Raw genomic sequence first — 13,969 nt, 5'->3', positions numbered from 1 at the left:
GTGGTTGTGCACTTATTAATTCAATGCATTCCCTTCCATATACTACAATACCAGCAATCCATCAATTCATACTCATAATTTATATAAAACAGCATAATGGTCCACATAATGTCTTATATCATAATGATTAAACATAATATCTTTATAAGACTCTTTCTTGTTTAAAATTACATAAAATACGTATTACTACATTAAAACAAGAAACACATGATTGTATATCAGAAACACATAAAAGAGCTCAGAATGTCACACATCAATTATTATTAATACAACCAAGATCCATTCTTTGAACATGTTCCTTAAATTGTCTTGGTTGTAACCCTTTCGTCAAAGGGTCTGTAATCATAAGTTTTGTCCTGATGTGCATGATTGACATTCTTTGTTTCTGAACCTCATCTTTCACAACAAGATACTTCAGTTCTATATGTTTGGCACCTTTAGAGTACTTGTCGTTCTTTGAGAAAAATACTGCTGCAGAGTTATCACAATAAATTTTCAGCGGCTTGCTAATGGTGTCGACAACCGCAAGTCCTGAAATAAAGTTCCGCAACCATAATGCATGAATTGTGGCTTCAAAACATGCCACAAATTCTGCCTCCATAGTGGATGATGAAGCAACGATAGTCTGTTTCGCACTTTTCCATGATATGGCACCTTGAGCAAACATAAACAGGTAACCAAAAGTCGATTTTCTAGTATCGATGCATCCAGCAAAATCTGAATCGCTATATCCAATCACTTCCGATTCATTGGATGAGCATGTAATCTTTCGTTGAGAGAAATTCCTTAGTCTCATGTAATATACTTAAATTATTTGCAGCAAGCAAGACGTCATCAACATAAAGGACCAGATAAATAAACTTGCTCCCACTGATCTTTCGGTATATACAGTGATCAACCGTATTTTCCTTAAAACCAAAAGATGTAATAATGGTATTGAACTTAATATACCACTGTCGGGATGCTTGTTTAAGCCCATATATTGACTTCTTAAGTTTACACACCAATTGTTCTTTACTTTCTACAGAAAAACCCTCAGGTTGATCCATATAAACATCCTCATCAAGATCTCCATTCAGAAAAGCTGTTTTCACATCCATTTGATGCAACTCCAAATCATAATGAGCTACTAATGTCATTATTATTTTTAGTGAGTCCTTTTTCGAAACAGGAGAAAATGTCTCCTTGTAATCAACACCATCTTTCTGAGTGTAACCCTTAGCAACAAGTCTAGCTTTATACCGTTCGATATTACCACTAGAGTCGTGTTTGGTTTTAAAAACCCATTTGCTTCCGACTCTTTTACAGCCATGTGGTAACTCAACGAGATCCCAAACTTCATTCTGTTGCATGGATTTCAGTTCTTTCATGGCATTAATCCATTCCTTTGACTCTTTACTTTCTACAGCATGTGAAAACGAAACTGGATCCTTATTGATTCCAATATCATAATCTGATTCTTGCATATAAACCACATAATCATTAGAAATAGCTGACCTACGATTTCTTTGAGGTCTTCTTAATACTACTTGTTGTGGTTCATGCATATCAGCATTATGTAAGTCATTTCCTTCAGGAAGTACTTCTTCATTTTATATGTTGTTCATTATCATCATGCTGTTATACAACAGCTGGAACAACATTTGGAGTAATAGTAGATGGAAGAACTATTCTAGGTAATGTAACATTTACCCTTGTTTCTTTATTTCTACTATTTCTCTTCTAGTACTCCCACTGACTTCACCATTCTCAATGAATCTTGCATTACCAGTTTCTAATTGCCTCTCAACTTCATTTACAAACGTCTCAAGGACATTCACAGATTGAGATTTTTCATGAAGCAAATAGACATAACCATAACGGGAAAATCGTCAATAAAAGTGATGAAATACTTTTCTCCATTAAAGGCTGGAGTGTCCATAGGTCCGCAAATATCAGTGTGTATTAGTTCAAGAAGCTGGCTGCTTCTAGTGGCTCCTTTCTTATTATGTTATTATGTTTGGTTTGTTTACCTTTAATACAATCCACACATAATTCTAGATCACTAAAGTCCAAATTTGACAAAATTTCATTACTTACTAATCTCATCATTCTTTCTTTGGATATATGACCTAGTCGTTTATGCCACAAGAAAGCAGAATTTTCATTCAACATGCTACGTTTTCATCCAATATTATTTACTACATTCAACAAGGAATTCGCATAAGTGTCATTCAGTTTCAATTTATATAAACCATCAATTAGAATACCAGAACCAACATTATCAGCATTCTTATATAAATCAAAACAACCAGATCCATTCATACATCTAAAACCAGAAATATCCAATTTACTTGCGGAAATAAGGTTTCTAGATAATGAAGGTACATAAAGGGTACTGTATAAGTTTAATACATATCCACTTTCTAGAATTAGACGATAAGTCTCTTTTTACAGACACGACATTGAACAACCTTTAGTTTCTTCTTTTCCTCATCCTGCCCATTCTTAGCAGGTGCCTTTTCCTTCTTGAAATGACTTGATTTTCCTTTCTTTTCTTTACCAGCTTTATTACTCACAAAACTTACTGAGTGATTCACTTGATTTTTCAAATGTCCTTCTTCCTGAACAAGTCTACTGGCCAATTCATTGACATTCCACTTATCCTTTATAGTGTTATAGTTAATCTGAAAAGGTCCATATTCAGAAGGTAGCGAGTTCAGGATGAACTGGACAAGAAAGGAATCCTCTACTGTAAGTCCCAGGGAGTTTAACCTTGCTGCAATATTAGTCATCTCTATAATGTGCTTTTGCATAGTTCGCGACCCATCAAACTTCATGGTCGTGAGTTCTGCCATAAGAGTACCAGCGAGTGACTTATCAGCTGAACGAAAACGCTCTTCCACAGACTGCATATATTCCTTAGCACTTTCTGTTTGTGGAATTGTTGACTTGATGTTGTTAGCAACAGTCATCTTAATAAACATAAGGCTCAATCTGTTACTGTGTTCCCATGCTTTATGGTGTGATTTTTCTGCCTCAGTACTATCTCTTGTAAGAGCAGCAGGCTTATCCACAAGGAGTGCCAAGTCAAGATCCTGTATACCTAAATGGAAATTGACTTGTTCTTTCCATTCAGAAAAATTAACACCAGTGAACAATGTAACAGATGAAGCATGTGTATTCATGGTAACTCCTGCAAATAAAAATTGAAATATCTATAAGCTCATAACTAACGCGATTCAGATGTAGACATAATAGTATAATATAGCACTCCTTTGGGTAGATACTATCTTATACTTAACATAATTAAATACCAAAACATAAGTAGGTAATAAATATATTCAATTAAATAGAACTGACATCTTTGGATGATCAATATTTATTTAATCAAAATATCTATCAAACCTCATCATGTCAACTAGTTATAGAACAAGACTTTCCTTTGGGTAAGTTCTCAGGTTCTATCATTAGTGACGCCAGTTCTTAATTGGTATTATTATAACTGGCAATTTCTATCAATAATCATTATGTCACTTATGCACTATATGATTATTCTGATTTTGACCACTTTGGTGATTAACAAAATCATAAATCATGTGCATAAATAATTTATTACACATACCTTATGCAAAACAACATTCTGATTTTGACCACTTTGGTGATTAACAAAATCATAAATCTCATAGAGCAATTACTTTTATGCCTAAAATTTCAAACACTTATTTTGGATTTCCATTACTGGAAAGGCATACGAATGCGTCATTCAAACAACAGTTGGACATGCATTTCCGAAAAGGCATTCTTTATTTCACTGCAAGTTAATACATTCATTCCAACATACACAGCGAACACACAATGATATGGTGGATAAATAAATGCAGGAATTCTATATCACGGGGATCCCAAATTTTATTAAGCCTTATGGATCCATCATTATTTTTCCCGAAACCCTAGCGATTTCTAACATCCAGATGTAAGCTCGTCCAGAGATACTAAAAGGGAGTTCCATTCCCATTATTCACAAGAGAACCCGTGAAACAGTCCAGGGAAATTCTTTCTCTGGTCAAATGAATTTTGCCCCTTCGCTTAATTCTCTGCCACAAAACTCATGGCATAGCCCAGCAAAGACAACTTGCAATGAAATCTGGCCCCTTTATAATATTCAACAACACGAATTGATGTGGGTGAGCTTGTGAAGATAACCCACGATCTGGCCGTGATATTTAACTCATACCATGGAGAATTCGATTATGTACAACTTCGATTTCCTTTGAGAATATGGACTTCTCTCATAAAGTCTGTGTGCCTGAAAGTCTACATGCGTCTGCCCTCTCGACTACTAAGTCTCGTGGCGGAGTGAGGGCGCGTCATGAGGTGTGAATGATTTAATAGGGTATTAAAATTAGATTTCATCCTGTAAACACTCATAGTATTCACCTATTCTTTTGAAACTTCTTGTGAAATCTATAATACATGCATGTAACTAAGATAGGTATGAAACGTCTAATCTTTCACATTACTCGGAGAAATTCTCTCCTTATAAAAGAATTCAACATACGCATGCAACTAAAAATAATTATACAGGTAATTCTTTTTCTACATTCCATCTTCAATCAACATGCTAACATAAAACCAACAAAATAATAACAGAAAATTATAACATAAATATTTCCTAACCGTAACAGCTCGCTTGGGAATCAATAATCTTGACCATCCACTCATACTTTAATGAGCTGTAAGCAAAAAAGTTCGTCCACGTGCTTCCCTTCCCTCTATGGCATTCCAGAGGCTCGCCAGGAGTGGGAAAAAGAGATTATGAAAACAAAACTTGACTAATTGCAATCATAGGAAATATTCAGTTATTGATTGTGGCTCTGATACCAAATGTAAAATTTATTTTACAACAGCCCATAGATCATCAATACCGAATATTTCACAACCAGAACTTTATATGAGATGATATACCTTGATTAACAGCGGAAGATATAATGGCTGCCATCCACTTTGATCTGACTCCTGACTGTTCCTCTTCTTCAGAATTCGGTTTCTCTCCTCTTGCCCTCACTTCTTTTATGTGCTTCTTGATGGAGAAGAATGCAACTCTTGTGTGTGGGAGAGAGAGGACCCAATCCTTTATATATTATTTAACTCTAATCTGGTACGTCCATCATATACCAATTCAACGCTTAAGATCTAATGCTTTAATGCTTTAAGATTAGATCGGGTCACATTAAGATTAGAAACTGCTTTAACGTTAAAAGCACTTGCTGTTTCCAATAGCAGATTTCTAACAATATAGACTTGGGAGCCCATTTCAACTAGTGCCAAATTATTACAGGGAGCATCTAATGCTGGCTACTCTTCCGCACAGCCTTGGGACACAAATTTGAATCGTTGCACCCATTTGAAAAGGTTGGATGTTCTGATCAAACCAGTGAATGGTGCAAAAAAAACCAGTGCACTCAGATTATTGTGGCTAAAAATAGGGATAGTAAAAACAACACACCGGCAATCAGCAACTGCAGATCAGCAGTAGGCCACAGACAAGATATTTTGGTAACACTTGAGGGGCAGCTCGTAGTTGTGGGAAGTTGAACTGATAATCAGAAACGAACAGTAGCAAGCAAATCATTCTCTGTGTAACCATTGTCTTGGAATAATTGAACACCATGGAAAGGGGTGTATATAAAACCAAACCTCGTACAGAACCGTGAGAGCCAAGAGGCAAGATTTGTGTTGTGATTCTGTGTAAAATTTGTTAGAATCTGATTTAGCAGAGATAGAAATATTTTGAAAAGACATTGGAGCCAAAGTAAAGATGCTCGCTCTCTTAGTCTACGCAGGGCAATTTATTTGAACTTGAAAGGCAAACTTCTGTTTTAATGTGCAAAGCGTAAGGGCACTATGTAGTTAACTAACGACTGCTTCTATTAGCCGAAAATCAAGCAAAATCTCCGAAAAATACAATATGAAATTGAAGAGGGAGGAAAACCCACCTTTCTGCCATGGCATTGACGAGGTCTGGCTTGAGGCGACGGTCCACGAATTCTTCGAATTTGTGCACCTTCTCCATCTTCACATATTCTCCCTCCATTGCCAACCAAGCAGTCTTTAACAAAAGAAAGGCTATTACAATGTAAGAACTAAATGTCGAGGAGCTCCACAAGACAGTTTTCAAATTCCAATTGTGAGAATCCCCGCCGCCTCCCAGTAAATTCTATTATGATGCCTGTATGCAATTAACTTGAAGGTTACGTGATGCCGAGCAGTTTTAACAGCGAGCTTTCAAATCCCAAATATGAGAAACCTACGGCGTGCGCTCAGCTCTGGTAATAACCATAAGCCATCAACTTATAGCCATGGACATATATATATATATATATATATATCTTTTTTTTATTTATGTGAAAAATATTTACAAATAGTACAGCGAAAAGTGAATGAGTATAAACAAATTACATCATAAGTATTTCCTTAATGCTACAAGGGTTAAAATATAAAATCAAAAAATGTAGTTTTGGACTCTAAATATCAGATATGTTTTTATCAATAGAGTGATTTTATATCACGTGGCACATAAAATAGATAGTTAACTAACTTTGTGATGAAGAACAAACTTAAATGTAATTTTCTAAAAAAAAAAAAAAATGAATAAGGTTGAAATTTGTATGGTAAAATGTGGATAAAGTAGAGCTAATTTAGAATAATAATTTGCCAATCATGTCTACTTAATGAACTCAACTTTGAAACAAAATTGAACACTAATTCTCCAAATATTTTTAGTAACTTTTAGCAAAATGGCACTCCTAAAAAATGTGTTTTATTGTCTCTAAACACTAACACGTGAGACAAAAGCCATTATAGAACTCATCAGCGATGCTTTGGTATTGTTACCCACCACCTGTGGGTAGTATGGATAGGAGAAAAAATTTATCCTAGATGGTCCTCAGTCGGCAACCATTAGATAGCTCGATGTGCCATTATCTCTGCCACCTGAGCCAGCGATGTGGTCCCTCGCCCATTTGTTATGATCGTATGTTTGAAGGTGGGCTTCCCAATCCCAAATGTATGACTTTGCATTGGTGTAGTTGAGTGATTTTGTTTACTTTTCATGAACACTTTTGGGCATGGATTAGTGTGGGGGTTCGACGGAAAGAGTGGGCTAGGTTTGTACTCTTGTCTCCTCCGCTCGATTTGGTGGTTACCCTTGTATCATAGTCCCATGGGATCTCCTTTACTAGACATTAGCGTTAGGGTTGACACTACATGGGAAATCCTAATTTGGTTGCATGGTTTCGCTTCTCGACAACATGTACGTCACTCCCCTCCACTCATTCTAACACCATTCATCATTTTTCCTATCTGAGTCCACATGTGTCCTGTTTTAGCTTATTTTTGCCTCTTGGATTTGGACCATGAACAATAAGGTGTGAGTTAGTATGGAAGATTCAATGCAACATTCTGATAATATACTTGATCTTTATGCTGCGGTGGAAGAGTTGCATGGCTACAGTTCATAGGAAATAAAGAAATTGCTGGAAGATTCTCGTAATATGACATTGTGCCTGATTACTCAGAAAGGCTCTTTGATAAAGGTTGATATGGAAAGGGTAGCTTGGTAGTTTCCTTTACATCTTTTAGTTGTTCTTGTATCTTTAAATGGTGTTGAGTTACACCTCCAGTACTTGTTATGTGTTGTTCGACTTTTGCATATTCTCACTGATTTAGCGCCCCAACATGTCACACTTGAGCAGATATTGTTGGACGAGTTGAGACTTATGAAGCAAATTATTGATTTGGTTTTCTTTATGCTTGGGGTACTCGCACATTCGGAGTAAGATAGTTGCATTAGGGATCTTCATATTTATGTTCGGAAGGGCACAATCATCCATGGTTAGCAATGTAAACAAAACATTCTCTCTGAAATCTGAAGATGAAATTGCAGTTTGATTCCAGCATTGGGAAGTTGCAGTGATTGTTTTTCTCTTGAGTTTCAACATTTAAATTTATGTATTTTCCTCTCTTAGATAGTGTAAGATGCAGTTGGTGCTTTGTTTTAGTTTTTTATGAATTTACTTAATTGTACTCATTAAAATTAATCTTGAAGCACTCCACATCCAGGAATTTCATTTATATTTTCTCAGTCTTATATTATTCTTTCTACAGAGTTAAAGCACAAATTCTTAATTGCCTATGCCAAAACTCTGTCTCTTCCATTTTCTTCTTTACACCTCCACCCTACAATTCTCATAGCCCCTTTGGCCATTCTGCTTTGGAAAGTCAAGGTTTTGGAACTAGAAGCTTTGCTTGCAAGCCCTCATGGCCTATCCTTCCTTCGATTGGTTTCAAATTGCCTTCAATTAATCTAAATATGTCTCGGGCATGAGTTCCCCACGGCAAGGAACTGTCTCCTGAGAATGACAACATGTCCAATGGGTCCACATAGGGTTGGCCTTCCTCGCCCCTTTGTCCACACCTTGGGTCGGGCCTAGAACGATGCCCCGGAGGTTGATGCAACTGAAAAGAAAATAAAAGAAAGCATAATTTCGCAATTCTTAACAAGAAATGTACCACAAAATGCAAAAGATGGTTGAGACATACAAATTTAGCACATGGGCAACCAAACATGAGCTCTACCCTTTATTTATGGTTATCATCCTGGTTCCTATGGGACTTAGATGAGCCCCCTCCACATAAAGGAACCTGTGATTGTCCTAACCCCTGGTGGGCAATGAAATGCCCCACCTTGAAAGGGGGTACCTACTGCTATATCCTACACATCATGCTCTCATCCCCTCAAGCCCTGAGAAATTACGAAGAAAAATCAATTAAAGGGAAAAGGCATATGAAGAAGGGTGGAAAAACAAAGGTTAGGTAACTCATGTACCACGATTTGTTCTCTCCTACACTCATATACCCAAGTGTGGGCTTCCCTCATCGTAGCTACCCTTGTACCATGACATGTGTCCTGGAGCATTGCCTTAATCCCCACTCTTTTCCATGACTATATCACCTGCCATCTACCACCTGATGGATGTACCATGGACATGTCACCCCTTTAAAAGGTTGAAACCACCTAATAGGGTCCTTGGTTAACCCCCTTATTAAGCTTTGAGACACTTGTACATGCCAAAGACCACTATGGAAGGGCATGCCACCATGAAGTGTCCCACTGATTCCATGATTTGTAAGCTCTTTTACTTTATTATTCTAATGATTTATTGTATTGAAGGGCAAGAGGACGCATTGGATCTTATGCAGGAATGCAGGTGGGTCTCCATTTGGGAATTGGTCTCCCTATACAAGGTCTAAGCACTTTAGAGGCCACATGGGCATTTGTAGAGTAAGCGTTGATGTTAATTTTTGCAACTGCGGTCAAATTCCACCTTCTACAACTTAGATGACCGAGACAATGATTGCATTGGATTCCTCTTTTCAAGAGGACCAAAATTGACCTAAAGATCACCTTATTTGGATAAGCAAAAGTTGGTTTTTAATTTATTTATTCACTCATCCGGTCAGCCCTAAGCACATGTTAAATTGGGCAGGTCACCCTCATCCCCAAGTGGACCCTCATGAAAGCCTATAAATAGAAGAGACCTCAAGCTCATTTGGACACATTGATCAAGCCATCTTCTCTTCTCCTATTGTCTTGGTTCACACAGGTCTGTCGGAGGAAAGTTTGCGCAAGCATCTGAAATCTTAGGGATGAAGCTCGCATTGATCTAGGGTTTTCTAATTCTTGAATGTTGGCATAGAACTGGCCATTCTATTCCCTGGATGTTGGCACACAGTGGTCAAGACAATGTCCAGAGAGCCCTAGACGTTGGAACATAAGCTTATGGGAGCATTTAGGGTTTCAGAGGCAGATCCGCTCGCACATAGTGATCTTGAGAGGTAGTCCCAGACGCATGCACAATAACTCGAAGAGAGCATCTGAGATTTTGGAGCAAATTTGGTGAGTTGGTCCCCAAGCGAATGCACAGAATGGTCTAGGGATTGTTCAGGTCACCATAAACACTAGCGTATAATTCACAGAGAACATCTAGGATTGTTATAGATGCTCACACAACTCCTCCTCCCTGTGTCCAGGACTCAAAGATGCGATTTCAATGTTCCAAAGACCCTGCTCAGTGACAGCAGTATCCAGCAGTTGACTATAGTCAGTGACAGCACATTACAGCGATCAGAATAAGGGTTTTTTAATATAAGCATGATTAGATATGTTTCATGGATATCATAGTTGTTTTGTTGCATAGATAAAGCTATGGATCATTGTACTCTCTTTTGCTGAATCATTTGATGACGATCTAAGAAGAAGAAGATTTGCAAGGGTTTTCCCCATAGTGGGTTTTGCCCTGGTCTTAGACCAATCCTGGTGTCTTTATGTGTGTATGTTTTTCTTCTATTGTTCCTTTATGTTCTGTTGCATTGATGATGATGATGATGTTCTTTCTATATAATTGCATATGTTGATGTATAATGGTGTAGATCTGAATAATGTAATGATGATATGGGGTGAACTTAATGAAGAAATGCAATCATCAAAGCAAAGAACATGTAGCCCTATGAAAATTAACATAGTATCAGAGCTAGGTTAAAGAAAAGCCATGGAGATCACCCTGATGTTGTCACCTTTGATGGAAGCAAGAAGTGGATGGTGGAAACCTAAAAGAATTATAGGGTTTGAAGAAAAACCTAGGCAACTTGATTATTGGGGTGATGGATTCTATGAGGTTATGGTTGGAGAGAAAACCCTGGTTTATGGAAACAATATGAGATATGGAACCTAGCTGATCAATGTGAATATGCTCGAGCACTTGACAAAGGTTTGATGAAGCTCTAGATGTGATAATCCCTAACAGACCTAGTTGGATAATTGAAGGAAACATTGGTAAATGGACTATGGACATTGATGGCTCTTGAAGTTTGGTTCAAGAGGGAGAGGATCACCTCTCATTGAAGATAAGTATTTCTTGACTTATGATGCCTCTTAATTTTGTTTATACCTATGGATTTGATGATTATGTTTATTACTTATACTTCCTGCATATGTATTTGAGTCTATGGATGTTTCTAACCTCCTTGATGAGATGTGATAAGTGGATCCCTCTTAAGGATCGTTTGAGATGCAGGAAGGATGCCTAGATCTAGAAAGAGGTAAAGAGGTACTTAATGAAAAGGTGACAAGCACTACAAGCTGCCTATGAGAAGGTGCATAGGTATTTGAATACCACAAGGTATGCATGGTATGTTGTATTTCAACAATAACATTGATGGTTAGGTAAGCCCTAAGGTATGATGAGAATGTCTCTTTCTTTGATGACTTGTACATGCATATGAAAGAAATTTGGATCAATGTTTCCTATGATGAAATGATGCACGCGGTGTTGAACATTTTGATCTTCTTGAATTCTATGAGGCTATCTAATATTGATACATTGATACACTTGATGATTGTCTAACATCCATCCATTGGACATATTGATCCTATAAGGAAGGCTAACACCTTGACTCTAGTAAATGATACTCTTGATACTTATCATGATGGGTTTCATATAGAAGGATAGTTCATTGACTCTTATACATGAGTTTGCTGATAACGCTTGTGATAAGCATGATTAAATCATATGGAAAGAGAGATTGACACTCCCATTGTTTTGATAAAGTTTTATTGAATGGCCTTACTTAATCTCATTGATCATGATAAGCATGGTAGCCTTGATGTTAGAGGTATAACTATGAGATTGATATTAGATCTCTTACTACCTGTGGTCATGTCTTGATGACATATGGTTCAACTAAATGTCCTGGCTTGATGAAGTGACTTTATAGAAAGTTCTCATAATCCTTGAGATATGATGTTGCATCTATATGTTGCTTTGAGTCTAACCTTTGATGAAAGATTGATGTCAGAATGTTGATAGACATGATAGATATATGTTTATGATCTAACAAATCTATTGTTGCTTAACTCTAGTAGAGACAAGTTGATGACATAGATTCTCAGTCAGAGGGAGAATCTCTTCTCAAGATTCTTACCCTTATTACTATTTGCATTCTATATTGTTGAAGTATGATTTATGTGCATCTGACATTATTGATCTGTAGAAAACTCTTAGTTATGAAGCTTATACATAAATTAGGGTTTATGCTCCAGATGCAGGCACTAAATTGGGAAATCTCGTCCCTATATGCATGCATCCTAAAGCCCTGGTAGCATCCACATAGCTGAAGATGCTCCCATGCTAACCTGAACGAAGAGTCCAGGGGTTTGACTATAGTTGACCATCATTTGAAGCTACCTGAACTCGTAACCAAGGTGTATCTAACATATTCTGCCATTGTAAACTTATTTCTGAAGTTGTTGGGTTAATTTTTTGATCACATAAAAATGAAGTTTTATGCATGAAATCGGATGGTCACCTGGAAGAAGTCAGTTCTACAGATGTATTGCAGATAACAAGATCTGAAAGTAGGAAAATCTTGAATGTTTTCCATAACATGAACATGCAGACTAAACTTGTGTTTGCAGATGACCATGACATACATATAGATATGTCACTATTTTTGTTCTACAAGAGGTTGCCATGCTTTGGTTGATTGATATAGATGAATAATGTGTTGTCATGATGCTTGACAATAACTTTTAATTGATGATTGAGATATGTTTTGTCTATAGATCTCTCTACGATAGCAAATTTAGACTTGACCTAATGTCTAATGATTTGATCTGATGATTGTTGATTTTCCCTAATGACAATGCTATGTGGGCACAATGACTTATGTGGGTATTTGGAAATTGGCCTCCTTGTTCCTAGCACAATGGTTGAGGTAATGATAGTTGTGATTTAGCATGAACATGGAACCTGCATGACTCATCCTTGGTGAATGCATTTGCACCTAATGACGTAAATGACTTGTACTATGATTATGAGAATGACTTGATAAAGTGATAATGCATGGTTGATGACAACTTGTTGGCATAATAATAAATGAAGTCACGACTTGATATGAGCTCTCCCTGTCACCCAATTGAAAGTATTGATACTGTGATAATAATGACTTTGATAATGGTTGTGATCTGGCTTCTAAACTTTGATGAGTTGACTTTGTTGATGTGATGGTACAACATTGATTTATGTAATGTTGGCTTAGCAAGGCATTATGCTTAGAGCATTGTATGAAGCAAGCTCCTCGATCCAGATATGTCTATATTTGATAGTTATCTGATGAAGTCAGGATGATGAGTTCCAAGGTATGGCTTTGATTTTGATTATGGTTTTGTTTTAATATCCTTTTGGTCTACTCTTGACAGGTGATGAGCCTCTCATGATCTAAAACAAAGGGAGATAGCTTATGAAGCTCGAAATGATGTTTCATGGCATGATGAATTGATTTATGGAATTTTGGAAAATAAATCTATATTCCAAAGCTATTGAGAAATGTTTTTGAATAATGAAAATACAAATCCTTGGATACTCCGATTTGAAGTTCAAAGATGTTGTTGAACTTGACATGGCATCTGGTTGTTGATTGAGCCGCTTCATTCACATAGAGTTGCCACCAAGCATCCTTTGAAATATTTGCATGAGATATTTTATTTTTTGAGGCTGAGATACTTCTTTTGTGATATGTGACTGCATGGATGTATTATTATTGATAGAGATTATTGTTAAGCGCATTTGGATGCTTCTTTAGTATGAGATCTGCCATAATATCTTGGATGAGAGGTTCATAGTACAATTGAGGATGAGTACGATGTTGCTAGCATGGCTAGCTGTGAGGCAAGATGAAGACGCTCCTTAGAGATTTGTCTAATCATGATTTGGATATGACATGGATACATTGTGATGACATAGAGTGAGATCTGATTGGCAGAAAGTCCCATATTTATATTTGGGATTGAGGTACTCTCATATATTGAGACAGTGCAGTTGTTTGAAACAAGCTCAAGACTGTAGTTGGCACCACCTTGAGAGGGAGG

At 36.9% G+C, this 13,969-nt stretch overlaps 1 protein-coding gene across 2 annotated transcripts in view; it reads right to left on the bottom strand.

Annotated features, from left to right (window-relative positions):
• Nucleotides 1–6,345, bottom strand: part of LOC149257082 (Prefoldin chaperone subunit family protein) — a 287,168-nt gene extending 280,823 nt beyond the window's left edge. Inside the window, exon 1 of one of the 2 annotated variants that reach the window (XM_089413581.1) lies at nt 5,979–6,345. In XM_089413581.1, the coding sequence (XP_089269707.1) occupies nt 5,979–6,076 (98 nt within the window). In that variant the 5' untranslated portion in view covers nt 6,077–6,345. The remainder of the gene's footprint in view (nt 1–5,978) is intronic. The other variant, XM_089413586.1, reaches the window with a different exon arrangement.
• Between the last annotated feature and the right edge of the window lie 7,624 nt (nt 6,346–13,969).

This window comes from Pinus tabuliformis, chromosome 6 (assembly GCF_031772625.1).
Source record: "Pinus tabuliformis cultivar Carrire ecotype Pingquan chromosome 6, CPIR1, whole genome shotgun sequence".
Taxonomy (NCBI): domain Eukaryota; kingdom Viridiplantae; phylum Streptophyta; class Pinopsida; order Pinales; family Pinaceae; genus Pinus; species Pinus tabuliformis.
The sequence above is the reverse complement of the archived record's forward strand: the minus strand, read 5'-3'. Positions and strand labels throughout refer to the sequence as shown.